This window comes from Nannospalax galili, unplaced genomic scaffold (genome assembly GCF_000622305.1).
Source record: "Nannospalax galili isolate Female #2095 unplaced genomic scaffold, S.galili_v1.0 scaffold17, whole genome shotgun sequence".
Taxonomy (NCBI): domain Eukaryota; kingdom Metazoa; phylum Chordata; class Mammalia; order Rodentia; family Spalacidae; genus Nannospalax; species Nannospalax galili.
This window is the reverse complement of record NW_008342276.1, coordinates 5,899,208-5,925,592: the sequence shown is the minus strand read 5'-3', so window position 1 is coordinate 5,925,592 and position 26,385 is coordinate 5,899,208. Positions and strand designations below refer to the sequence as shown.

General features: G+C 40.1%; 1 protein-coding gene across 1 annotated transcript in view; it reads left to right on the top strand.

The window, feature by feature from the left end:
• The window catches only part of Sntb1 (syntrophin beta 1), a gene marked incomplete at its 3' end in the record, with an annotated part of 258,074 nt that overhangs the window by 93,193 nt on the left and 138,496 nt on the right, over window positions 1-26,385 (top strand). Inside the window, 1 exon segment of the mRNA XM_008837985.1 lies at window positions 15,753-15,969. Coding sequence (XP_008836207.1) covers window positions 15,753-15,969 — 217 coding nt within the window.

The window sequence follows — 26,385 nt, the reverse complement described above, 5'->3', positions numbered from 1 at the left end:
CAAAAAAACAGAAATTTACTGTCTAGTGTCAGGTTGATAAGATAGAGAAATATGTTGGCAAAATTATGTTTTACTTTCACCTCTGGAACTGTGAATCTTAGCATGACTGTTCTGCGTTTTTTTGTAATCTTTGCTGTATATATTTCAAACCTTACAACTGCAAAAATTACACTCAGACTTTCATCAAGCTCCTTTTGCGTCTGTTTATCACTCGCCGACTCCTTGTCCACCCTCTCGACGACCCTGTTCCCATCGGACTAAACTGCCCCGGTCTGGGCTGGTCCGTTGCACCTCCAGTCCAGATCTTAGGAGCTCTACAGATGCCTCATTCTGTGTCCCCTCTCACCTTCTCTCCCTTTTTCCTTTCCTTTCCTACCTTCTTCTTTCCTTCCTTCCATCTAGTTTATTTTCATGTGTTTAGTCTTAGACCTTTCATTCCTAATACCAAGAATGCTCCTTCTTGTCTTTATCAAAGTCTAGCACTTTAGTCCCATGTGGTATAGAGCAATAACCCAGGGTCTCCTTAGCTCAGTCCTGGTGTTCCAGGAAATAGTCAAAAAAAATTCCCCTTCTTTCTTTTAAAGAATCTTTGTGGGTTTTTTTTTTTTCTCTGTAGATACTCTCTATCACATTAATGTAGTTACTTTCTGCTTCTGGTTCATTTAGGGATTTTAGTTTGAATGCCTTTCTATAACTGCCCACTAAGCTTATAAAATACAAAAATTAATTTTCTTAATTTAAGTAATCATATATTATTCTGTTTAATCTGTTGCTATACTATTTTAATTATATGCTTTCTAAAGTTTATCATTCTTGATTTATTACCATATTCCAAGCTCGGTCATTCTGCAGTATCTGCTATGTAAATTGTTAGACTTGGCTTACTGATATTCTTCATTTAGTAAGTAATTTCTTGCATTTATATTTACCAGGAAAGTGAAATGCTCATTGTCCATTTTGAAATTTTCTTCATCTAGCTTTTTTTTATGTGTATGTGTGTATTGCCTGCATGTAGGTAAGTGCACCCGTGTTGTGCAATGCCTGAGGAGGTCAGAAGAGGCTGTCAGATCCCCTGGGATTGAAGTTATGGATAGTTGTTAGCCACCATGTGGGTGCTGGGATTCAAACCCGGGTCTTCTGCAAGAACAACCAGTGTTCTTAACCACTGAACCATCTCTCCAGCCCCCTCTCCTCTAGCTTTTTAATATAAAATCATACTAATTTATAAAGAACTTCAGAATGTTATTTCTTTGCCTATCTCTGAAATAGTTTAACATTTGACTACCCTATTTTAAAATTGGGTAAAATTCACTAATAAATGTAGTTGTGGTGTTTTCTGATTGTTAGTGATGACTGTCAACTTTACAGGATCTAGAATCACCTAGGAGAAAAACCTTTGGGCACAGTTGTAAGGAATTCTCTAGATTAGACTAATTGAGATGGGAAGACTCATCCTAAAAGTGGGTGGCACCTGCACCATTCCCTGGGCTCTCATCCCGAATGGTATGGAGGGGAGGAAGCTTTCTTCCTGATTATGGATGCAGTGCGACCAGCTGGTTCACACTTCTGCTGCCCTAACTTCCCTACCATGATGAACTGTGCACTTGAACTGCGATCCAAAATAAACCCTTCCTTCCTCAGCTTGCTTTTGTCATAGTATTTTATCTCAACAATAAAAAGATTAACTAAGAATTGTAGAATTGCTGCGGGTAGTGGTGCACACCTGTAATCTCAGCATTGGGGAGACCAGAGTAGGTGCTTTATGAGTTCAAAGTCAGCCTAGAATACCAGAATATGTATCAAGTTGGAAGTCAGCCTGGGATACATAATAGAGATATACACACACACACACACACACACACACACACACACACACACATACACACACACATGCATTATACGATTAACTATTCTATTTCAACTACTTGGGTCAGTTTTGACTAATTTTTCCCCTAGGAATCTGTGTACACAGTCAACCTTTTCCATTATTGTCATAATGCTGTCTGAAGTATTATTTCAATTTTAAGTATTAATTTTTGCTTTGATCTCTGGTGTTATTTCTCTTTTCAGTTATAATTCTGATTTTTTCTTCATATTTTATTCTGTTAAATATTATAGAAAGTTGTCTAATTTTCAGTCTTTCCTTTATTACCTTTAGATTTTCCCCATATGATATGTAGAATATTTTGACAGTTCTCATTCTAATGAAATCAGTATAGGGTATGTTTATTAATTGAATAATCAAACCATTATTCATGTATTTTTTCCTTTGTATCAACAATAACTCATTGTTCATCAATCATAATAATCCATCCCATGTCCCCATGCTACTTGGACTAGTTGTATTATTAGAGTTGTGGTCTTTATGAGATGTGGACTCAAATTCCAGTGATACTCACTTGATATTTAAATTTTCTTAATCTTAGTTGTCTCTCTTTTTACTGTTGATTTTATATGGGTTGGTTTATTGTTAAAGGATATACCCATTTATCAATACTCATTGTTATCTATTTCTTGCCTCTTTTAGAAAAAGAAGTCCTTCCTGTCTTGTCTGTTCAGAGTCATGTGAAGTTTCTGGAGACTTGGAGTTAAGTCTTAATAGCTTTTATTCTCCCAGTCTCTTCATCAGATCCCAGAGATTAGTTTGGACCTCTTCTATGTCATCCAAATCTAATTCTTAGAAATGAGACTCCTGAGGGAGAATTAGGCAAGACCAGGCTGAGTTTGACCTTTAGGAGAAAGTCCATTGCAAACACCCAATGAGTCAATTCTGGTGAGTCCTAACAGGCCATGGCTCTGAAGCAAACTGTGTTTACCTATGTGTATGTTGTTTGGGGAAGAGGTAGAATTCACTGGGAGAAGTTGTTAGTCTCACTCCTGAGACATGGAGGTCTCAGGTCAGTATCTGCATAGTCAGATTCTAAAAGGTCCTTTAACTCATGCACATTTCAGCGGGGGATGACAACGAGCATGGAAATCCCGCATCACATTTTCAGAATAGTAGTATTCATAATATGATCTGGTTTGATGAGAGCTGATGTCTGTCTTATTCGCTCCATGCACTTTGCCATCAGATGCCTCTGTGATTACTTTGAGTGCACAACACACCCAGGTTAGGATGAATAGAAACATTTTCAGACATTGCCCACATTTCTCTTTAGTTATGATGCTTTGTGTGCTTAATGGGTCATCTTTGTAATGCATTTTCTCGCTAAACTCTCATAACACCCATTTTATTAACATCATAGTAGTTATATTTAAATTTGAGTACCAAGTATGCTCTAGGCACTGTTTCAAGGGATTTGTATATTTTTTAAATAAATTATTCAGTTATTATAATGCTCCTGTGAGGTAATGCAGGAATTATTATGATTCAATAAGGAAACTGAAGCAGAGAAAGATTGCATATCTTGCTCAAAGAAGCCCCACTTGTAAGTAGAAGATTTGGGATTCAAGCCCAGATCATCTGGCTCCAACTTCATGTATCGAACTATGACATTGTATTGCCTGCCTAGGGAACACATTGTTTTCCTCATTTTGTGGATGAGAATTCTGAGGTTCAGCGAACCAAACTGCCCAGCTGTCACACAACTAATAAGTGTGTGATAATGAAAGAATGTACAGCCTGACTTTATATGTTGATGCACTGTGAACTGACCTCTTTCTATGGGAGACTGTGGATTAGCATCTTGATTAACTACAGTACACAAGGAATCACAGCATAGCATGTGACAGCTTAAAGGATTTGAGAAACAATAAACTGTTCCACAAAGCAGAATTCTTCTCTGTAACATGGTTGGGAGATGCCACATCTAGCCTGTGTTCAAATGTCACTAGCCATCTGGATTTCACCATGTAGCTGTATTAAACCCAGATCTGGCTCCTATTCGTCACTGATTGTGAGTCTACTTATCTACAGTAATACACAAGTGAGTTTGACCCATTCCCCAGATATTTATGTCTCCTAAACCTTCTCTATTGTAGGGGAAATAACGCTACATAGTGGAATTAACACTTACAGTATTTCCTTGTATCCATTCATTTACTCTTACAACAACTTTTAAAAATGATTATAACTAGCCCTAGCTGGGTGTAGAACTCACTATATAGACTAGTCTGGCCTAAAACTCACAGAGATCTGCCTGCCTCTGCCTCCCGAGTGCTGGGATTAAAGGCGTGCATCACCACACCTGGCCAATAAAATATTTTTTTAAAAAAAAGAAAAGCTGAGGTATCCAGCTTGTCATTCATTTTCTCAATAATTCCATGTTGTATATTCAGACGTTTATGCTTGTTGCTATGATGTAGATGTGAATAGAAAACTCACTGAGTTATTTTTGTGCTAATTCTAATGAGTATTTTCCATATACTAAACACAATGTTAAGTCCTTTGTGTGTGTTGCCTTAGTGAATGTAACAGCTCTCTGCAGTAAGGTTTACCATGAGTCTTCACTTTATAGACAGAGAAATAAAAGCATGAAGATGCTATGGAAAATTTCCCAAGCTCATAGAGTTGCCAGACAGCAGAGCTGGGATGTGAAACTGTGTAAACTGGCTCCAAGGGTCTAGAGCTGTAACTTCTGCTGTAGTCACACAACTTTTAGGACCTTTTGGCTCTGTGAGAGAACTCTATGTACATACAACTGTGTATGATTTTAAATTTTCAAACAGTTGCAAGTTGGACCAATAGATAGGATGACTCATGGTCCTGAGACTTCACCATCCAGTTGCTGTGTCTGAAGGAGTCCAAGCATTTCAGAAAAGAATGTCTAACCTAAACTGAGGCTGAGCAGATGTAGTGCATTTTCCAGGCATAGGTAACTAACTACCTATGCAAAGAACAGAGACGGGCAAGTACATGGCACATTCCGAGAACTACGTAGTTCTTCATTGTGTGATGTGACCTACAGGATCAAGTCAGCTAAAATAAGGACAGGAAGTAAATAGTGGCTAGAAGGGGAAGGGTTTTGTATAACCTGGGACAAACCAAAGCCAAAAGCTGTGTCCTATACTTTCAGAGCAATGCCTACATGTATCTGTTTAATGCCCCTCTCTACCCCAGCCCCACTACACACATGAACATGGGAATGTAGGTGCCATCCAGGCTACCAGCCTGTCTACCTTAGTCACTGTGATAACTCCAACACCCAGAGTCTAACCTAGAGCAAAAGATCATTGAATCAATGACTAACCAACCAGTATGCTCTGGGTGATTACAGTACTACCCCTTGAATATAGTACTTTCCTTGTGCCCTCTGGCTTACCCTGGGACTCTACATCACTTTGTTGAAGATTAAAGGCAGGTCCCTTTGAATGACCAGATTATCTAAAAATACAGCTCAGAAATAGAGCACTTACCTAGCACGAATGAGGCCCTAGGTTACATCCCCAGCACCACCAAAAGGGCAAATATAGATGATCATATTTCATCATATACATGTATGAAATTCTCAAAGAACAAATTTTAAAAATAAATAAAAACTTAAGAAATGAACATTCGAGGTGGCCTTTTATTTAGATTCTAAAGATGACTCAAAGAGCTCCCCGTTTTGACTCCTGGTTCTCCACATTAAAACTTAGCACCTGACTGAGTGTCCTCATGACCTTTTGAGAACATTTATGCCTTGCTTCAAATGCCTCTTAAACGCCCACCTTCAAGAATCACATGACAGAAAGAAGGCAAACACATACTGGTACGTGAATGGGAATAATGACTCTCCTACGACAAGGCTGCGAAACCAAAGGAATGGCAACTCAAGGACGTGATCGCAACACAAGCTTGTCTTCAGTTATTCCAGATGCCTATAGGGTCCCAAAAGTCAGATGATAGAACAGCCCCAGCCCTTTGACTAGAATTTGATACACATTGTAGCCGGGTTATTTGTGGTTGATGATACAAATATAGCAAGATAAAGTCAACATGTTTCTCTCTCTCTCTCTCTCTCTCTCCTCTCTCTCTTTGTGTGTGTCTGTGTGTCTGTGTGTCTATGTACGTACACATGTGCACGCACATCCAGTGGATAAATGAGTGGGTATGTTCCCATGGGAGGTGGGGCATCATTCCTCAGGAGCCATCCATCTAATTGTTTGAGACAGTCTCTCACTGGGACTTGGGGCTTGCTGATTCCTCTAGCGTGGCTGACCAGCAGACCCCAGAGATCTTCCTGTCTCCACCTCCCAGTGCTGAGATTACAAGCATGTACTATCATACCCACTTTTTACACAAGTGTGGATCAAACCTGGCCCATCATGCTTGTGTGTTATACACTTTACTAACTGAGCTATGTCTGTCCTAACCCCCAACATATTATTTTGTGTGTTTGTTTTTTGGAGGAGGCCGCTTCCCAAGGAATCACAGTGTTTGAAGTGCAGGGACCTTATTTCGTTCCTTGACAGGTGAGGAAAATGAGATGAGGGAGGTACAGTGACTTGTCCAGGCCTGGAAAGCTAGTTAATGCCAGAGTTGAAACTGTAATCCAGGTCCCTGGCTCCCAGGGCCAATTCTCTCTCAACTACGCTGTCACCCTTCTGAGAGATTAGCTGAAGTCTGGGAGAAAGTTAGATTGCCTCTTTCATCATTTCGTCATCTTTTGGGAAATATAAATGACATCCCCCTGCATCTTTCCTAAAGTGACCTAGGAACATATCACTAAGGAAATGCCTGATATGGCATTTTATCAGCATATTCCATACCCAACAACCTGTGATCCGCTTGAGTGATTCGCCAAATGTCTGGATACTCGGGTTTCTTGTCACCCGCAGATCTTCCTCACTGTCAATCACTTTAGAAAGCTCACAGTTTGCATTCGGTACCCCCTGCAGTCATGAAATATTACTCTTCCTCCCAGCAACCTCTCTTTTGTTGATGTTGTTGTTGCTATTTTTAAGAAGAAAGCTTGAACAGATCAGATTTTCTGGCTCCTTAGAAACCAGCCTGGGAGGTAAGTCAATTAGACAGATGAGACAATCTGAAGCGTTTCTTCATTTGTAGCCTGTGTGTGCTTTTCCTTTCAAATGTCATCTGACCACCCCAACAAAGCTTTCATTGTGGTAACTTGGGGCCTTAGCAAACTTGGGCTTTCCTGAATGTTCTTTTGAAAGCCTCACAACTCGCTGTCCTTAGATGAAAAACTACAAACATATTTAAAGCAACTTGGATTGTTGATTTGAGCACTGCTTCTTACAGCTTGCCTCCCACTTTTTTCTATTTTCTTTTTTCTATTCTTCCTTTTTGTAGAAGATTGGAATTTTAATTGCTCAACTACAGTTTTTAATTCATGATGCCCAGAAAGGCCATGGTCTATTAATTAGTTCTGATTATTAGGAGCCCTGAACTGGGCCTGGCTGCTTCTTGATTGGTTTCAACAGCTCTTTCCCTGAAATAAGTGTCTGTAAGCACATGGAGGTGTAATTATGCGGACACTAGCTGTTCAGTTCTACCAGGTTAAACCCTCTATTATGAATATATATTACAGTGTCTTAAAAGGTGTTTATTGAAATGCCATAGTTTAATAGTTCAAGATTACAAAATCAAACTCTCTTATGTTACAGGGAACAATCTGTTAATTGGATATTTTCTCCCTGCACGGGAAAACATTGGCTTTTACACACACACACATACACACACACACACGCACACACACACACACATACAAAAACATGCACACATGCATTAGTTTTTAAACAGTATGAGGAATAGTATCATTCATGTTTAAAAGTAAGGATTTGAGCCATTCTACTAAATACACCTGTTGTTTCATCCATCTGTAAACTTCAGTGTGTGACTAGCCCCTCTCTAGTACAGTGCCTTTGGTAAAATGGGATTGACATAATGCTTGTAGCATAGAATGTTGTGGGTTCAAATGAGTTAGTACAGAAGAAATTCTTAGCATTGTGTTCTTCGCAGCTTACTCTGACACATTTACTTATGTGTTATAAATCTAGTTTGTGACACTCAGAAGGATTAGGGATGCATCCATGTATTAAGAGTTGAGAGTTATACCGTAGTACCCATTTTATTCTCCCACAGTAATAGCCTCTTCTCCACACCAATTTTCAGCTGGGGGGTCCATAGAACTAGTCCAAGTAAAGAATAAATTTCTTTTTCATGTAGATGCAGTCATGTGACTACTTCTGGACCGTGATTTGTAAGCGAAAATAGTGTATCGATGTCTGGAAATTGGAGTTAAAGGAAAGATGGTGTGATGGCTGGTTTGGTTGTCAAGCTGACACAATCTAGAATCACCTGAGACTCTCAGTGAGAGAGCTTCTAGATTGGTTGGCCTGTGGGTACACCTGTGATTTTCTTAGTTGAGCTACTGAGGTTGAAAAACCCAACCTGAATACCACGGTGCCATTTCATTAGCTGGGTCTTGGACTGAGTGAAAGAGAGAGAGCCAGCCCAGCACCGACACGCCTGCATGAATTCATTTCTCCCTGCTCTTAACTGTGGATGTTATATGCCTAGCTGCTTCAAGTTCTTGCCTTAAGTTCTTTACACTGATGGACTGATGGACTGTAACCTGCAACTGTGAGTCAATAAATTCTCCTTCAAGTTGCTTCTTTCAGGATATGTATCGCAGCAACAGGAAACGAAAGTAAGGTACATGGTGTACTTTTCACTTACTCCCTTATCTTGATGGGACTTTGGTCTGGATGGGTGGAACTGAGGCAGCCATCTTGACTCACAGTGGCATAGTGAGGATACAGCACAGAAGACAGCAGAAGTCTGAGTCCCTGACAATTTCAGGCAGCAGAGCTGCCCTACTAGGTCTTGTATTTCATTCTAAGCTAGCTAAATGAATAGCGTACCTCGTATTCAATACACTGATTTGGGGTACCTGTCGTATATGAAGCCAGTCTTAGGTAGCACCTTCTTATCTCTATATTAGACCATGCCTGCTATTTGGATTACATGTAGCAATTTTAGAATATGAGCCACAAAGAAACAGGGAAACCTTTCGCGTACTTTTTCCTTATTAGAAGCATAACTTTATCTCCTCCAAACATGACTGCACCATTCTTACTCTCCATAGGAGTCCTTAGCCTCCCGCCTCCATCAAGAATTGGGGAGGATTCGAGTGCACAGCCACAGAGCTATGCTTCTGCCTGACTGCTAAGCCTTGTAGAAATAGTACAGAATCCCCTTCAGCTGAAGGAATCATCTAATCATCTCATCCTTTCTTCTGGGTGAAAAACCATGGGCCACTGGAGATACTCAACAACAGGTTTCTTCTTTGTTTCACACAGGAACAAGTTTGTTTGTTTTCCATGCCTATCAAATACAAGCAGGATTAAAGAGCTGGGGATGTAGCTCAGTGTAGAAAATCTACCTACCATGCACAAGACCCTGGGTTAGAATCCCAGCACCAAGAGGGAAAAAAATGAAATGACTCCTAAACAAAAGGTCTGTGTGTGTGTGTGTGTGTGTGTGTGTGTGTGTGTAAGCATTTGTCTGCATGAGTGTGGGCACAGACACCGTGGCACAATGTGAAGGTCAGAGGACAGCTTTGTGCGTCGGTCCTCGCCTTCCACTTTTTTGAGGCAGGGTATTTTTGTTGTTTTCAACTGCATATGCCAGGCTAGCTGGCCCTCCAGCTTCTGGGGATTCCTCTCTCTCTCTGCTTCCCATCTCACCTTAGGAAAACTGGGATTGAGGATACACACTACCAGGTCTGACTTTCCATGGGTTCTTGGGATGTGACTGCAGGCCCTCACACACGCTAGTGCAGAAGTGTTTTACTGAGCCATCTCCCCAGCTCTGCACCTAGAACATTAAGCAGGAAAGTGCTGTTCTCATTCAAGACAGATACAGGAAGACATCCCAGGACCCCAGCTGTCCTCAGGAACAGTGAGGATTATCTTTTCACCTCCTTTATTTAATGGAAAACTTGTTTTCTGCCAGAAATCTTGAGGAGATCCATTTAGAAATTTTGCTGAGACTCCCTCACAACACTAGTGAAAGCCAGAGGTCTAGCTCAAGATCTCAGTAGAGAAATAGGCTCTAAGGAAACTCTAAGCCAACTCAAAGTATAAAGAATAAATTACACATTATTTCTACCTATCTTAATGCTGAAGTTCTCAAGTGTTGGTCAGCAAAATCAAGTCAGATTTCCGGACCCTGTGGGTCGGCGTGTTTGCATCAAGAACATTCTTGGGATCTTGCCACATTCTTTTAACTCTACTATTCCGGGTCTACAGTTAAACATCTCATTTAGTCTTTCCTACTTCTTAATCTATAGTCTGTATCTGCTATCATTTCAAAAATTTGTAGCACATTCTTTGTAATTTCTTCTTTTTTGAAAAGATTTGTTTTTATTTTTCATTGTGTTTGTGTAGGGATATATGCACATGAGTGCAGTTGCTCAAGGAGAACAGTGGCCTGAGATCCCCCTGCAGCTGGAGTTACAGATGGTCGCAAACTACCTCATACCCAATATGGGTGTTGGGAACCAATTTTGGGTCATCTAAGACAACAGTGCACACTCCTAACCACTGAACCATCTCCTTTGTGTAATTTCTAACTTATAATTCACTAATTCCTTCTTCTGATAGGTCTCTCTTTTGAAGCTGTAATCTTGGGATTATTGATGATGATGATGATGATGATGATGATGATGCTTTCAGTATTAGATATCTTGTTTGCTTGTTTTAGTTGTTGCTGTTGTTTTTTGTTTTGTTTGTTTTGTTTTTTTAGCTAGTAGGTTAGGTCTCTTCTTTAAACAATCTCTGGAAAATGATCTCAAACTTGTGTTGCAACAACCCACTTCTAGCTTTCAGGTCCATAGGACAGTTAACCACCATCAAGTGCTCCCGCTAGCTCTTGCTCATAATACTTTATTTCCTGTGTGCAATATTTTCTTTGATTTTTATGCCAGCTCATTGCCTTTGGAGAGGGTTCACAAGCATTATTTGAGCCTAGGATGAAATTGTTTTCTTCCATAAAGAATTTGCATTTGATTCTAAGAGGCCACTGGAAATTTGTAGAGGTTGGTACCTTTTAGAAAAATGTATTTTATTTATTATTTTTATTTTATGTATCTAAGTGTATTGCCTGGGTGTATATAAGTGCACCTGTGTTGTGCAATGACCACGGAAGTCAGAAGAAGGTGTTGGATTCCCTCGAACTGGAGTTATGGATGGTTGTTAACCACCATGTGGGTGCTGGGAATGGAACCCAGGTACTCTCCAAGAGAAGTCAGTGCTCCTGACTGCTGAGCCATCTCTCCAGCCCCAAGTTTAATACCTTTTTAAACCAAGTTTAAAACTTAATGGAAGTATTCATGTCGCTTACTTCCTTCCCTCTCTTCCTCTTTTTCTTTACTTAAATGTCTTTTAATCAGGGGCTATTTCCTATCACTCATGGGCCACACAATCCTTTGTCTATAAAGACAGACTGATAATATTTTAGTGAATGAACAAATTTCTAAATTATCACACTGACCTTATTAAATATCTTCTTTGTCTTTATTTTCAATTGATCATTTAAGAGAATCACTCTACAGAATTATTACTCCCAATAAGTAAATTTTCTCAAGGCATATTTATACCATCTTTTCTGTATAAATTACCCTAAATCCATATCATATAAGTGGGTACTTGGTAAATACATGCTTCTCAGCTAAGATTTTGTCCACAAATAGAGCAAACCACATATTTCTAGAATTCTTTATGTCTAGGAGGATATTTAGAATGTTGTTTGGGTTGTGTCTGGAAGCAATTCCTGAGGGCCTGGAACTGCTGGACCTACTTTGAATATCATTCCTCTTAGCTGTGCCCAGTCACACTTGCTGGGAATTCCCTCTACAGTTGGCCAATGACTGGGCCACCGTCTTGCTCATTGAATACCATTATTACTGCCACTGCCTACCAATAAAATCAAAACGTATGCACTTGCCATTGTGCATCGCTTATCTAAGTGGCATAGCCAGATTTCAGGGAATACATCTGGATAATCAAACAGTAGCCACACCACTACACAAATAGTACTCCCAATAAAGTAAACTTTCTTCAAGACATTATTATACTATCTTTATGCATGTATATGTTACAGAAGATTAAAAACCAGTGTTTTAATACTGTTATACCCTGTAAGTCCATGTGTGATAAACTTCTGAGCAGTATGCAGTGATGTATACAAGACTACTAACTGCAAGGGACAGCTTATGTGCTCAGCCCACAAGGCTTTTCTGAAAAGGATACCAACATATCTTTATGCTTATATTGCCTATGGGTACACGGATACTCTATAAATTAAAGATACCTTAGTAATTTCCTCTCTAGACCTTAGTTTCCTCATTAAATATAAAATGGGTCCTTAAATAGCAACTGGGAATCTTAAATATAGGAAGATACATGAATAACCTGCTTCAGTACTTGGCCCATGACTCAGTGCGTGACAGACATTCTTTATCCCTCTTCCAAACTGAGGTCTGATTTTCCTTTCCTGTGTAATTGCCATCAAAATTACAAATCAGAGTACAGCATATAAAAGGACTGTTATTTTCAACTATAATATTTTTTTTTTGGTCTTTTTGAGACAGGGTCTCCCTGTAGCCCCAGCTGTCCTGGAATTCACTATGTAGACCAGACTGGCCTTGAACTCACAGAGATCCACCTGCCTCTGCCTCCTGAGTGCTGGGATTAAAGGCGTGCGCCACCACACCCAGCTCAACTCTAATTTTTTTATATTTTATTTTAGTATTTTTATTTTATGTGTATGAGTGTATTGTCTGCATGTATATGAGTGTATCTGTGTCGTGCAATGCTGCAGAGGTCAGAAAAGGGTTTTGGATTGCTCTGAAACTGGAGTTAAGGACAGTTCATAGCCGCCATGTGGGTGCTGGGAATTGAACCCAGGTCCTTTGCAAGAGCAGTCAGTGCTCTTAACTGCTGAGCCATCTCTCCAGTCCCTCAACTCTATATTTTAAAGTCCTAGCCTCTTTATTTTTTTGTTTTATGTGTATGAGTGCTTTGTCTGCATATATGTATGTGGACCCATGTCATGAAATGCCTGTGGAAGTCAGAAGAGGGCTTCAGATTCCCTGGAACTGGAATTATGGACCTTTGTTAGCTGCCATGTGGGTGCTGGGAACCGAACCTGGGTCCTCTGCAAGAACAGCCAGTGCTCTTAACCCTGAGCCATCTTTCCAGCCTAGTCTTGCCCTTTTTAAGGCTAAGTTCAAATGTCACTTATTCATGGAGCACCCTTGGTTCTCACTCTTGAGACACTCATTCTAAACGCCAATCTGAAGGATAATAATCCACTCAAATAAAATTCTCAACCCATCTCAACTGATGCTTGAACTTCCTGTATATATCAATAAGTAGAATTCTACAATATGTAAAGTCAGGTGCTGTTTTGCCTTCTACAAAAGCAAGAAGTATGATTGTTTTATTTTTTAAATTAGCATACAGGGTATTAGATAGCATTGTGGTCTTTTTGAACAAAGAACACTGTAGTGATTTTTCCTTCCCATCTATCCCATCTTCCTGCTATCCCTAATCCTTCCTTATAAACCCTCCAGTCTCTTTTCCTTTCCTGTTCCACACGACCTTTTTCTCACATACACTCATCCTTCCTCATGACCTATTTTCGCTGTCTCTTGGTCTCCTTTCTAGTTTTTAAGCTTTACCCACATTTATAGTCACATATTTATACCACCACATATATATGCACACACATGTATACATTACAGAAGATTAAAAATTATTCAAGAAGAGGCCTACTTCATTTAGCTTTACAGGGCTAAAGTCAGTCCCCGGGAATTGTCTCCATTTGTTCTTAGCCATGTCTGTATTCTTCTTTAAATATAGTACCTAGAAACAAATCTTCCTTAAACACACCATTTGTGAGTGATTTTTCTCTTTTTCTAACTGTAACCTCTGCTCACAGATTTGAGGGTGCCCTGGAACCATGGACACCTACTAATTACACTTGTATTCAGTTAAAATTTCACTATCTTCTTTTCAATATGTGTTGGTACTGAATGACTTGTCCTGTGTCTTGTATTAAAATGACTCTTTTGTGTACATCTTATTGACTACCCCACTATGTGTCCATCCTACATGCAACTGGCTATGTAATCAGTATATGAAATTGTTATAGACCTAGGCTTGTCTTTGGTACTTCTGGATTCATGCCTGTGGAATCTTTCAAAGCACTTTACTCCCATTATAAAACATAGTCACTGTACTTTGTATTGTGATTTCCATACCTGTTTTAGGTCCTGTCTCTAGTGGGCTTTGTTAGAAGCATCTCTGAGAGTCTGTCTGGGGTCAGGCGGCCACTCTGCAGCCTCTCAGTCTTTGCAGCCTCTCTTGGGCCAAGAGCAGCTCCACAAAGCAGGGGAATGGGGACACTCTGTTTTCAGTCAACTCACAGCAACTCAGATGCAGGAAAAAGATGCAGACAGGGCACCACAGTGTTTACTGCAGTCACTCTGATGTCATGGCTACTGAGCATGAACACTACATGCCATTCTTCTCTGTAGTCTCCCTAACCTAGCTCCAGTCTCTCACCACAGTAATACTGGCTTGTGAACTGGCTCATCCAAGTTCTGAAATAGATGTCACCTAGTTTCCATTCATTCCAATCCACTGCCATTGAGAATAACAGACACCTGTAAGGAACTAAGCCATGCATCTCTCCCTGCCGTGCAGCAGAGAATGAGAATATGGGGCTCAGAGAGAGAAGGATACAGAAGTTTATATTCATGTTTCCAGAATCTTGGTTGCCCTGTCAACTGAAAAGGTCACTAAAGATCAAATATTTAAATTTGGAAGAGGCAAATCATCGCTTATTACCAAAGCAAACATGAAAGAGTAGAATTTCTGTCTGTTCTACTCAGTTTTTGTTACCTTTTTTAACTTTGTGAAAGTAATATATGAATATGGTTAAACATGAAAGTGCTAGAAAAAGCTAGAAAAGAAATAATAAAGGCCTATTTCTTTTTCACCATGGCCTTTCCTTCCATTCCTCAGAATAAGCTGCTATTGATATTTTCTTGACTACATACCTAGAAATAATTGTAGGTATACAAGTATATATACGCTCTTGATTTTATGCACAAAAATATTATAGTAAGACTGCTGTCTACTTCGTGTTTTCACTAATCATATATCTTGCAGGTCTTCCCACGTCAACACACCTGTATCTATGTCATTTTTAATGGCTACAGAGATTACAATGACTTTAACGTGTTATATATATTTTAATTTTAGCCTTGAAAAATAATGGTTTGCAACTACAAATTTTGTCATTAGAATGTATACTTTCATATCTATTTCTTTGTACACAGGAGCTTTGCAGTGTTTAAACTGAAAATCCCACCCTTGCTTCTTAACATAAAAACAGCATCCTGGGCAGTGATGTGGCTGCCAGGTTCCTTACATCTTCATCAAATCATATGCCTTTCAGCTCAAGTTACACTTCCCATTCTCCTCCCACTCTTTCTCCTGGAATATGACTTATACTCAGAATGGATAGACATTGTCAGAGCTGGGGGAAAAAAGCCACAAGTAATTCCCAAGTGCAGGACACCGTAATAGCAAGTTCTGAGAATTGATGCGGGCATGTAATTTAAATAATAGTATAATTATATTGAAAGGAACAGAAACATCCACATCTTGTTCAGAATTTAAGAGGCTTGGTATTGAGAGCTTGTCCAACGCACGCTTCTTTCAGAAACAGACATTCCATAAGTTCGACCCCGGTGTTCTTAACAGCGCTTCTTCTTGTCTTTTGTTTGCAGTGAAGTACATGAGAGAAGCTACACCCTACGTGAAGAAAGGGTCCCCGGTGTCTGAGATCGGCTGGGAAACGCCTCCACCTGAGTCCCCTCGGCTGGGGGGAGGCTCTGCAGAAACGCTGTCATCGCAGTCCTTCTCCTTCCACAGAGATCGTAAGAACATCCCCCTCAAGATGTGCTATGTCACCCGAAGCATGACCTTGGCTGACCCTGAAAACAGGTAACAGGCAAACTTTCCTCCGTTCTCGGCAGCCTTTCTGCCTCTGAGAGTGAGAGGAGCTTCGCCAGGCTGTGCTTTTGTCAAAAAAGGTTCTCATGGAGAACATGGAAAGGAAGCCCCCATAGCACATAGCGGGAAGATATGTGGCTCAGACAGTGTTCCAGCCTTCCCATTCTTCTTCTGTTCCTTTCCCCATGAAGTATCTGCACAAGCACCGGTTCTAGAAGGAGTGGGAGAATTGGAATCAGGATCCCAAGTGTCTTTTTTGGGTTTACCATTGGTAGTCTATGTGACATTGGATAAGTTCCTTAAACCTCCATACCTCAGTTTTGTCATCTATAAGAAGGCAATAATTGAAATAGATGTCAGGTTGTGAGAGTTAAATGAGGAAATCATATGAAGTGCTTAACACTGGAGAACATTCCATGAGTATGTGCTACAGTGACATCCATTATTCATGTTACTGCAAAGCAAATCCACCTGAGCCTCAGTGTCCTCAGTAGTCTGCCTGGAGGGGGCAGATGGCAGAAGTCTTAAAGCTCTTTTCTCTCCCAAGAGAAAAAGATGTGACTTCCATTCAAGATTGCAGTCAAGTTTTCCAAAGTCCATAAGTAACTCTTCATGCCATAGGATAGATATGCCTGCCACCCAATCCAGGACCCATGGAAAGGCAGCCAAGAGGAAGTAAATGTTTATAGAGTCTCTTTGCATCCCAATGACAAAAATATAGGTGTCAGAGTTGAAGAGGTGTAAAAAAAGAGAATTAAGCATAAAGGTAGAGAAAGAAGAGAGAAAGCAGGAAGACTGAGGAGCTGAGCCAGCAAGTAGAGACTCTTGGTGACCTTGCATCCACATTAGAGTGCTAAAAATAGGAACAGCTCTACTGGTCCTATTTACAACATGTGTGGGACAGCTGCAGCTCCCACGAATGGGAAGAATTTGGCTAGGTTCACAGTTGCTGATGGGGAAAAGCCAAACAGATTTGGACAGGAAGAAAATGAACTCCTTGCCTCCTTACTCAATGTGGCTTTTAGTTCTTATCTCAGTAGTTTCACTCTAAAGAAGCTACCAGGTCCTTTTTTACTCCAACCATCTGTAGCATCTCCACGCCCTGCTCCCCAGTGCCCTCTCGGTGTCTTTATATCTGCCCTGGGATTGAATGATAATATGAGAGTGCCAGCGAGTTGGAGCAAGAGGAATGAGGGGTTAGTTTTTCCATGAAGAACCCACCCTGTTCTGTTTTTTCCTCCCTCTATCTCTGCTGATTTCCTGGGCCTGCAGCAGATGTCTTCCTTGCTCTGAGTTTCTTCTTCCCTTGGGTCTTACCTACCTAATAAAATAAGTCCTTTCTCCTAAGAATATGATGTCAAGGTTTCAGATGTAATGAATTAGCAGTCTGAGGAATGCTTGTCTTATATGAGGCTTTATGCTTATTCATTTAGTCCAGAGACTGCAAAATGGCCGCCTACAGGTACACACAACTGGTATCTATTTTTGTAACGGTCTAGCTAGTATTTTAAATACATGTGAACTAGTTGTAATATTAAATAATTGTGAAATTCTACATTAAAAAGACAGACTTCTGCCCTTCTAGAAAAGAAAGGAAGGAGTGAATATTGTTGAGTGCATAACTGCTGCAGACAGGGCTCTAGGTCACAGAAGCCCAGCAGAGTTTTCTCCTTTGACAAAGGAATGAACTCTCCTCCTCATTCCTGTCCCTCACACTTAGGAGGTTCAAGTAATTTTATGACTGGTCCTTTATATTACCTGTCTAATATTTGGCTTCATAACTCTCCTTGGTCTTCTTAAGAGCTCTCTGAGATTTTCTTACTGTCCCCATTCTTTAATGCACAAAAGTTGAAGCAAGGAGTATTATATAAATTTCAGTATCACATAACCAGCCAGCATGGCTGGGTCTCAAGTCATACCTACACAATGCATGACAAAGTTAGGCAGCCCAAGGAACCCTTCTGACTCCTGCCAGCTACACAATATCACTGACCTCCTCCCCAAGACTGGAAAGTTTCCTGGAATATTATAAAATTGATTAATGCCTTTGGGAGAAATTTCCTGCAGATTTTTTTCTATGGTTCTTTCCAGCAGTGAATTTATGTGCTGTAACATAATCCCTAAGTCAGTCAGTTATCAGGACTATTTTGAGACACCATCAAGCATCAATAATACTGGAAATTTCATTATGTGTGTCAACCCCAATTGGAGAATGGGTTTTTCAAGCTTTATGCCACTGCTGTTCAAGTTCACCACTGATGAGTTCTCTGCAGAGCCTCCTGTGTGGGAGATGGAGTCTTCCCTGCTGGAGTATGAGAACCAACATGAATTAAAAATGAGGATTCAGCTGAGGCAGATGGCTCAGGAGGAGACATCAGGTCCAGATGGGTCCCAAACTGCTGCTACCAAGGAGATTAGAAGCCTAGGTGAGACTTGAGGCTGGCTGAAGGAAAGAAGAAATGACAAAGGAAACAAATAGTTAGTGGTATTTCAGTTGCATGTTGGGAAGTATATAGCATGCCAGTCAGAAACGTAACATCAGGAAAACAAACTCTGCCGAGCACAAGAAGTGCTCCTAACACAAAGTGATTTTAGAAGGTGAAAGATGCAGGGAACATACGAAGCAAACGCAGAGAAGAGCTACGCAAAGCACCGATTTCAGTCTTGGTATATGACGAGGTAAATGCAGGCTGAAGAGCATAAAATAAGGCAAGGAAGGGCTGCTTTATGCTGAAGGCCAGAATACACAAGGAATGTTGAATAAGAATTAATACACAACACATGATAAAATACAGCAGCAACTTTTATAGCAGAAACCATAGAAAGTTCATGATGAAATACAAGTGTGATGGATAATTTAATATATGTCACTCTCAGTCCAATACAGGTCATGTGGTACACAGAGATAAACATATATATAGAAAACTCAGATAGGTATCCCTGGATATATCCAGGATTTTGTACCTTGATACTAGAGAATACACTTTCCCTTCAAATCCACATAAAACATGCACAAAATTAGCCAGAGATTAGGTCATATAGAGATAATAACTCCCATAAGGTAGAAATAATACAAACAATATCCTCTGATGACAGTAAGCTAAACCTAGAAAATCAGTAACAGCACAAAACCTAAAATATATTTTTCCTTATTTTTTAAAACACTCGCATTGGGTTGTGGTCACTGCACCATGTCACACTCGCCATAAATAACTCTTGGACTATTGGAGAAATATAAAACTAAGCTTCTAGCACATCTTTAAAAATAATAATGAGGAATTAGGGATTTAGCTCAGTGGTAGAGCGCTTGCCTAACAAGCGCAAGGCCCTGGGTTCAGTCCTCAGCTCTGAAAAAAAAAATAATAATAATGAAAGTAATGCACAGGTTTAATGTCAAAGAAGGGGAGAAAAAGAGCAAAGAAGAGTGTGGACTGTGTAGGTAGCCATAGTCATGGCAGAATCTTAGCTCTGTCACAGCTACATTTATTTAAGCAAGAACTCACTAAATGCAATCAACCATTCTCTAGGTCCTCTTAGTTCCATGTTATAGAAAGTGAACATTGCTGAGAATCAAGGGCTGAAGCAAAGGGAGATCTGGGATTCCCACCCAGGTTGCCTGACTCCAAACCCGGGCCCTTCCAGCTTCATTCAACACGTGGCAGAACAGCTCACCTGAACCATCAGCCAGGAGTTAATGACCTCCTGGGTCCTGGAACCTGAGAATTGATGACAAATGTCACAGCATCTTGGGGCTAATCCCCTCAGTGGGTTATAGTTTTCCTTAAAACCTCTAATGTTCCATTTCTCAAATAGAAACAGCCATGTAACAGCAGGCAAGATTACTGCTCTTTCTATGAAAAAGGTCACTCAGCAGGTACCAAAGTCCACAAGCATTTCACTGCTAGTGGCTATCAATGAGGACAACATATTTTTTTCAAATTCTACCTCTTACATATCCCTTGCTTTTCATATTCAGCTTTTGGCCTTCACAGCCATTGCCTTCATCCTGGCTGCATCCTCAGTCCATCAGACTATTTGGTTCTGGTTTTGTTCCCTGATGCTTTCTTTTTAAGTTTGTTCCTTCTCCAGCCTACCACCCTCATTATCCATTTGGCCAAAAGGGCTCCCTCCTGCCTACACTAATGTCAATATTCCTCAGTACTGGATAAAAGCCCCCATTAAGCTTCATGCCCTCCCTAGTTGCCCAGCACCCTCATACACACATACCCTTCATCCTTTATGCTCAGCAATCCTTAGACAATTTGAGTATGTCCCTCCGTTGGCTCTTATCACCTTCCTGCTCACCATCACGGGAGCCCAGCATGGACACTCTTCTTGGGCACTGTTACCCCACTATGCCTCCTGCACATCTCTGTCCATTGCTTAACCATTCATAAAGACTTGCGACTACTTTTTCTTACATCCTTACCTGGTCCCTAAACCATATGGTTCCTGGAGTTTGAGACAATTCTATATTTTCATTTCTCTATACCAGCTTTCAGGGACTTTATTTAGCACAAAGTTGGCATTCAAGAATGTTTTTGTTAATAAATGATAAACAGTGTGTGTGTGTTTAACCCATCCAGGGTTGAAGCAAAAGGAGATCTGGCATTCCCACCTGGGCTTGGTTGACTCCAAGCCCAGTTTGAGTCATTAACCCCATTCCTTCCGGCTTCATTCAACACATGGCAGAACAGCCCATCTGAAATGTATTCTGGGTATTCTTCCTCAAAATTTGCTTCTTAAGAAATCTTCCCCTAAATACCCTTGAGAATGAGAGAATGGATTCAAGAACAGTTCTATCTCAAGAAATATAGATAGACAATCTAAAGAAATTAGGACACTCCATTAGCCATGCTTGCTAGTAGATTAAGAGCAGCTTGGCAAGCAAGGGCCATGAATGAGGTATCAATCATGCATGTGACACAGTACACAACAGAATCTACTGCCCATTTCATGGGAAGACTATGGAAAATTATATACAACTTTCTCTTGGAAAACAGGATGCATTTCTAAGAATGGTTCACAGGTGAAAAATTCATAGAAGTTGTTCATTGGTTTCAAATGGAAAATCTCCACTTGGCACACTGAGTCAGTGAAGTGGGATCTGGTAGGTCCATAGGACACCTAGATATGTTTCTACAAAGCACCCTGAGTGGTGTCACCATAATCCAGCAGCTAAGTTCAACAACAGAAGGCCAGAAATTTGATTTACTGGCATAGCAAGAGTGGATCCATCTCTTAAAAGTAGACTCACATTAACCTCATAGCCAGAATCCACTTAATGATCAATGCAGATAAGCATGCTCATTTGGGAGGATCTGGATGTACTCTTAGCCTGAGCAGGCTGCATTGGAAGACAAAGGCAAATTCAGGCAGAATGCTAGAACACCAAGTAACTTCACAATGCAGACTTTCAAGGCAATCAAAACAATAGGCTCCCTCTATATAGACAAGTTACATGAGAAATTTAAGTGCCATGATAGCTATTTGGTGAGTGTGCAATCAATATAGAGTAGTTAATACACCTTAAGTATTTCAGACAAGAGAGCTGGAGTGGCTGGTCAGGGTGGGGTAATCTTGCTAAGGTGGCTGTTATGTAACTTTCTGCCTTGTCAACCCTCCCTCTCCTATGGGCTGTACATAAATAACCTGCAGCTTCCCCAAGTGGACTACCTGTACTTTCATGGCTAATTAAACCCCCTACTTAACACGGTTCTTTCTTCTGAGGAGGATCAGAACAGCAGAGTTGGGTTTTTGCTTATCAAATTTAATCACTTTCCAGTTCTGATGCCCTGAGGTTCCTCTGGTATCACCTTGTTTGGTTAGTTTTTAAATGACCCCAACATGTTTGTTACATATTTATAGACAAATAACATTTTGGCGATTACCAAGAGAAGTAAACATTTTGCTAGTTTAAATTTATTTCCTCCTTTCCTCATAACTTACATAGAACTCTCAACTGTCCTCATTAAATTTTAGATACTGTTAGCCATTTCCCTCCTTCAGTACAAAAAGGATAGAGATTCATGGAGAGCTTTCATCTGTCTTTTCTCTTCAGTAAGTTGGTGAGACTTCTATTAAGAGGCTCACCAAATACATAGATTCTTATTCTGTTTTCTTTATTCTTGATTGGCCACGTAACAGTTGCTTCATAATGGAAACTACTGTGTGGAGATCATGATTTACATTATATTTGACAACAGAAGGAAACTAAAATTTTTGTATAAATGGACACATTTTAAATATCTAAGGTGGTGGTCCAAATGAACTAACTACATGCTAACATTCCTGAACAAGACTCAGTTTGAAGTTGGACAATGTGATTTTAAATTCTGAAGCTGCCAATTTTACCCTCTTTTACTTAAGTAGTAACCTAATCTACCTGATTCCTAGGCTCCTTAATTGATATAAATGTTTAAATATTTACATCCCCCCAAAGTCATATTAAAACCTAGTCTTCAGTTCAGTAGTACCAGAAGTGGAGACTTTGGGAGGTGATTAAGTGTCAGGTTAGTCCCTCATGATATGACTAGTGTCCTTACAAAAGGGACTTCTGGAGTCTGTTTGCCCCTTCTAAATATGTGAAACACAACATAGGTCTTTGATGAGCAGGTCCTTCACCAGACAATAAGTCAGCTGGTACCTTGATTCTGGACTTCAGAACTGTGGGTCATAAATTCCTCTTGTTTATAAATCACTCTAAACTGTTTCATTAGAGTAGCCTGAACAGACTAAGACAGAGATTGGTACTGAGAAGTGTATGTTGCTATGACAAATGCCTCACAGTGTAAAAGTGGGAAATGGGTAAGAGGTTAAAATAATTTTTACATACACCACCCTGAATGGGTGTTTCTGATGAGAGCTCAGAAGAGAGAATCAAGGATTTCTTCTCAGGATTCTTAAGAATAACCTGATCAGAATGTTGATGATGATATGAACAATAAAAGCCTTCAAATAAATTGAGGAACATGGTGTCCGATCAGGGCAGGACCATTCCATCTTTGTTACCAAGTGTCAAGGAATTTGGCTGACTTGTGTTCATGTCTAAGTATTGAATAGGAGTGTTTTGAGTGATGAACTAGAATATTTAAAGAACGAAATACCTTTAAAAAGTGCTGAGAATATGGTATGATTTCTCCTGATTATAATAAAATGCAAAAAAGAAACAAAAAGATACATTTGGTAATCAAAAGGACAGCAGAATTTGAACATGGGGAAAATTATCAGTGCAGCCATGTTGTGAGACTGAAAGAGCACGCTCAGAGAGAACACAAAGGGTGCCCAAGTGAACCTTTAGTAAGGCGATTGGTGCGGACATGTGCAAACAAGATGCTGCTATTCAGTAAGACAAAGAATGATCTCGAAGACAGTTAAGAGATCTTTGGAACCATCTTACTCTTCGCAGGTTCAGAATGCCAAGGCCTTAGGAAACGAACAATTACAAGGCTCTGCTCCTCACATTATGGTTCAGTGTTCCTGGCTGCCCCAAGTAAGGTTTAAGCAGTTCAAATGTGATTTCATCTCCATGGGTGCATAAGCCATGGGGGCATGGCTACCTCCAACTACATTTCAAAGGATATGTTGGAGAGCTCAGAATCCAAGCAGAGAACTTCCACAGGGCAAGGCCACATCAGAGAGCTCCTACTAAGAAAATGCCCAGTATGGCCATGGAGGCCAAGCCATGGTGGAGATTCCAGACCAGCAGCACCACCTGAATACAGCTCCAGCCTAGAAGAACGACAGGCAAGTGACGTTACCCCCCTAATGGCTCCCATTTGGTCTGCACAGTGAAGGCCATGGAGAAAGGCCACTTGCAGCCGTGGGAGACCAACCCCATTTGAGTATGTAAAGAAAGCAGGAATCTGAGGCAAAGATTCTCCTGAAGACTTGAGACATAATGTATTCTTGGGTTTAGATTTGGGTAGGACCTGTTATCATTATTTTCCTTCCTGTTTATTCCTTCCACAAGTGGAATGTTTATCCTATGTCTGTCCTGTTCTGGGTTGGAAGCATATAACTTTCTGGGTTTCACTGTCTCACAGTTGGAGGGGCATTTGCCTTAGGATGAAACACATCTTTAAATTTTACTCACGTCTGAGTTGTAGATCTGTGTGAGACTTTGAACTTTGTGAGTTGATGCTGAAATTTAAGATTTGGGGGACCATTGGGATAGAGTGAATACATTTTGCATGTGAGAAGGACATGAATTTTGAGGAGTCTGGGACATAGTTCTATAGTTTGAATGCTCGGCTACCCCACATTCATATGTTGAAATCTAATCTCTCATATAATAATATTAAGATATGGGGCTTTTGTGGAGTGACTAGATGATTAATGCATAGAATTAGTGTTTTTATAAAAGAGGTTCCTGGAAATCCTATTTGCCCCTGAAGGCACAAGAGGACATACACTGGGTACTGCCTGTGAGGGACAGACACACATCACACACCAAATCTGTTGGAACCTTGATCTTAGACTTCCCAGCCTCCAGAAGGGTCTGTCATAAACTTCTGTGCTGTTTTTAAGTTGCCTGTCTAAGATAGTCTATTACTGTTGTCCGTGCAGACTGAGGTGCATTCGATAAAGCCTAGCTAATAATTCCAGCCATCTATAACTGTTGTGATGATTAGATGGGTTAATAATGACAACCTCTAATCCCTATGAGGACAGAAATGGATAATGTAGATTTCAGTCTAAGTGTCATCATTACTGGGTGCAAGGTAAGCAGAGGGGTTTTGTTATTGTTGTTGCTGTTGTTTTAGTTTAGTTTTGTTTTATTTATTATTTTTATGTGTATGAGTCTATTGCCTGCATGTATGTAAGTGTAGCCGTGTCATACAATGCTCATGGAGGTCAGAAAAGGGTGTCAGATCCCCTGGAACTGGAGTTACAGACAGTTGTTAGCCACTGCGGGTGCAGGGATTTGAACCTGAGTCCTCTGCAAGGGCAATCAGTGCTCTTAATGGCTGAGCCATCTCTCCAGCCCCCAGTTTTGATTTTTCTTTTTTTCGTTTTTCCTCTACTCTCAAAACTCAGCAAGGCAAATTTTCCAGGCCATGTTCTTGAACTGTTGAGAAATTTATTTCCGAAAACATTCTGTCACAGAGGTTTTTAAGGCTGCTGAGATTTCTGCTTTTTGAAAGAACCTCCATTTTAATTTCTCGACTCATAGTCTCCAAAGAACTGAAGCATTACCTGTATGTCAAATTCCAAGTCCTCATGCCACAGTCTTATCATCTCAGCTACTCAGAAAGTAGGAGGATCACAAGTTCAAGACCTTCCTGAACTACAGAATGTGCTTAAGGCCAACTTCAACAACTAAGTGAGAACTTGTCTCAAAACAAAAACTTTTTCAAAAGAGACTAGGAACATAGCTCAGTGTTAAATTGCTTGCTGTCATGTATATGCGGTCCTCAGTTCAATTGCCAGTAGAAAGAAAGTAAAGTAAAATTTCGAGTTCTTAACCTGCCTGTTTCCTCCCACCCAGTGGCTGTCCTCTGTCACAGTCCACCCCACTTCCAAGATATGCCTTATTGGTCACATTGAATATTCAGTATCTTGATTTTAAATACCATAATAGTTTTGTGATGCCTATGAATTTTCTTTTACTTCTGCAAGATCAGAAACCTTAACCTCCCCAAAAACAAATCTTAATATATTTCAGTTAACAGATCCAGCTGTTAGTAACCAAGAGGTTTTTGTACCTATGTAGAAGATAATTTTTCTAAAATTAGAATCTTTCTGAAGCATGTCAGTGGAACTGCTTGTAACTGGCTGTATCATAAATAAGAGTCAGTATTCTATCTCTTCAACTGAGGTTTAAAAATTAAGTTAAGTATTTACTGTTGCATTCAAAACTAAAATTGAGCCAAGCGTGTCTGCAGTCCCATCTGTAAAGGAAACTGAGACAGGAAGATCACTTCAGCTCAGTAGTTAGAGAGAAGCCTGGGTGAAATAGCAAAATCCTTATCTTAAAATGAGTAGTATTTGAGGGCTGGAGAGATGGCTTAGCAGTTAAGAGCACTGACTGCTCTTACAAAGACCTCGGTTTGAATCCTAGCATCTGTATGGCAGCTAACAACCATCTGTAACTCCGGTTCCAGGGAATCTGACACCCTCTTTTGACTTCTGCGGGCAATGCGTGATTTGGATGCACTTACATAAATGCAGGCAATGCACTCATACACATAAAATAAATAACACATACAAATATTTTTAAATGAGTAGTATTTTATTTTTAAAAAGTAACATTTGATTTTAAATCATGAACTTCTCTCTAACAGCAAAATTACCATTTTGGTAATGCATATTCATCTATCTGTTTAATTGTTTATCCTTTAGATAGATACAAATGGAAACATTTTGTTATTGGAGAAAAGATGCATTCATCAAGTAGGTGTGACT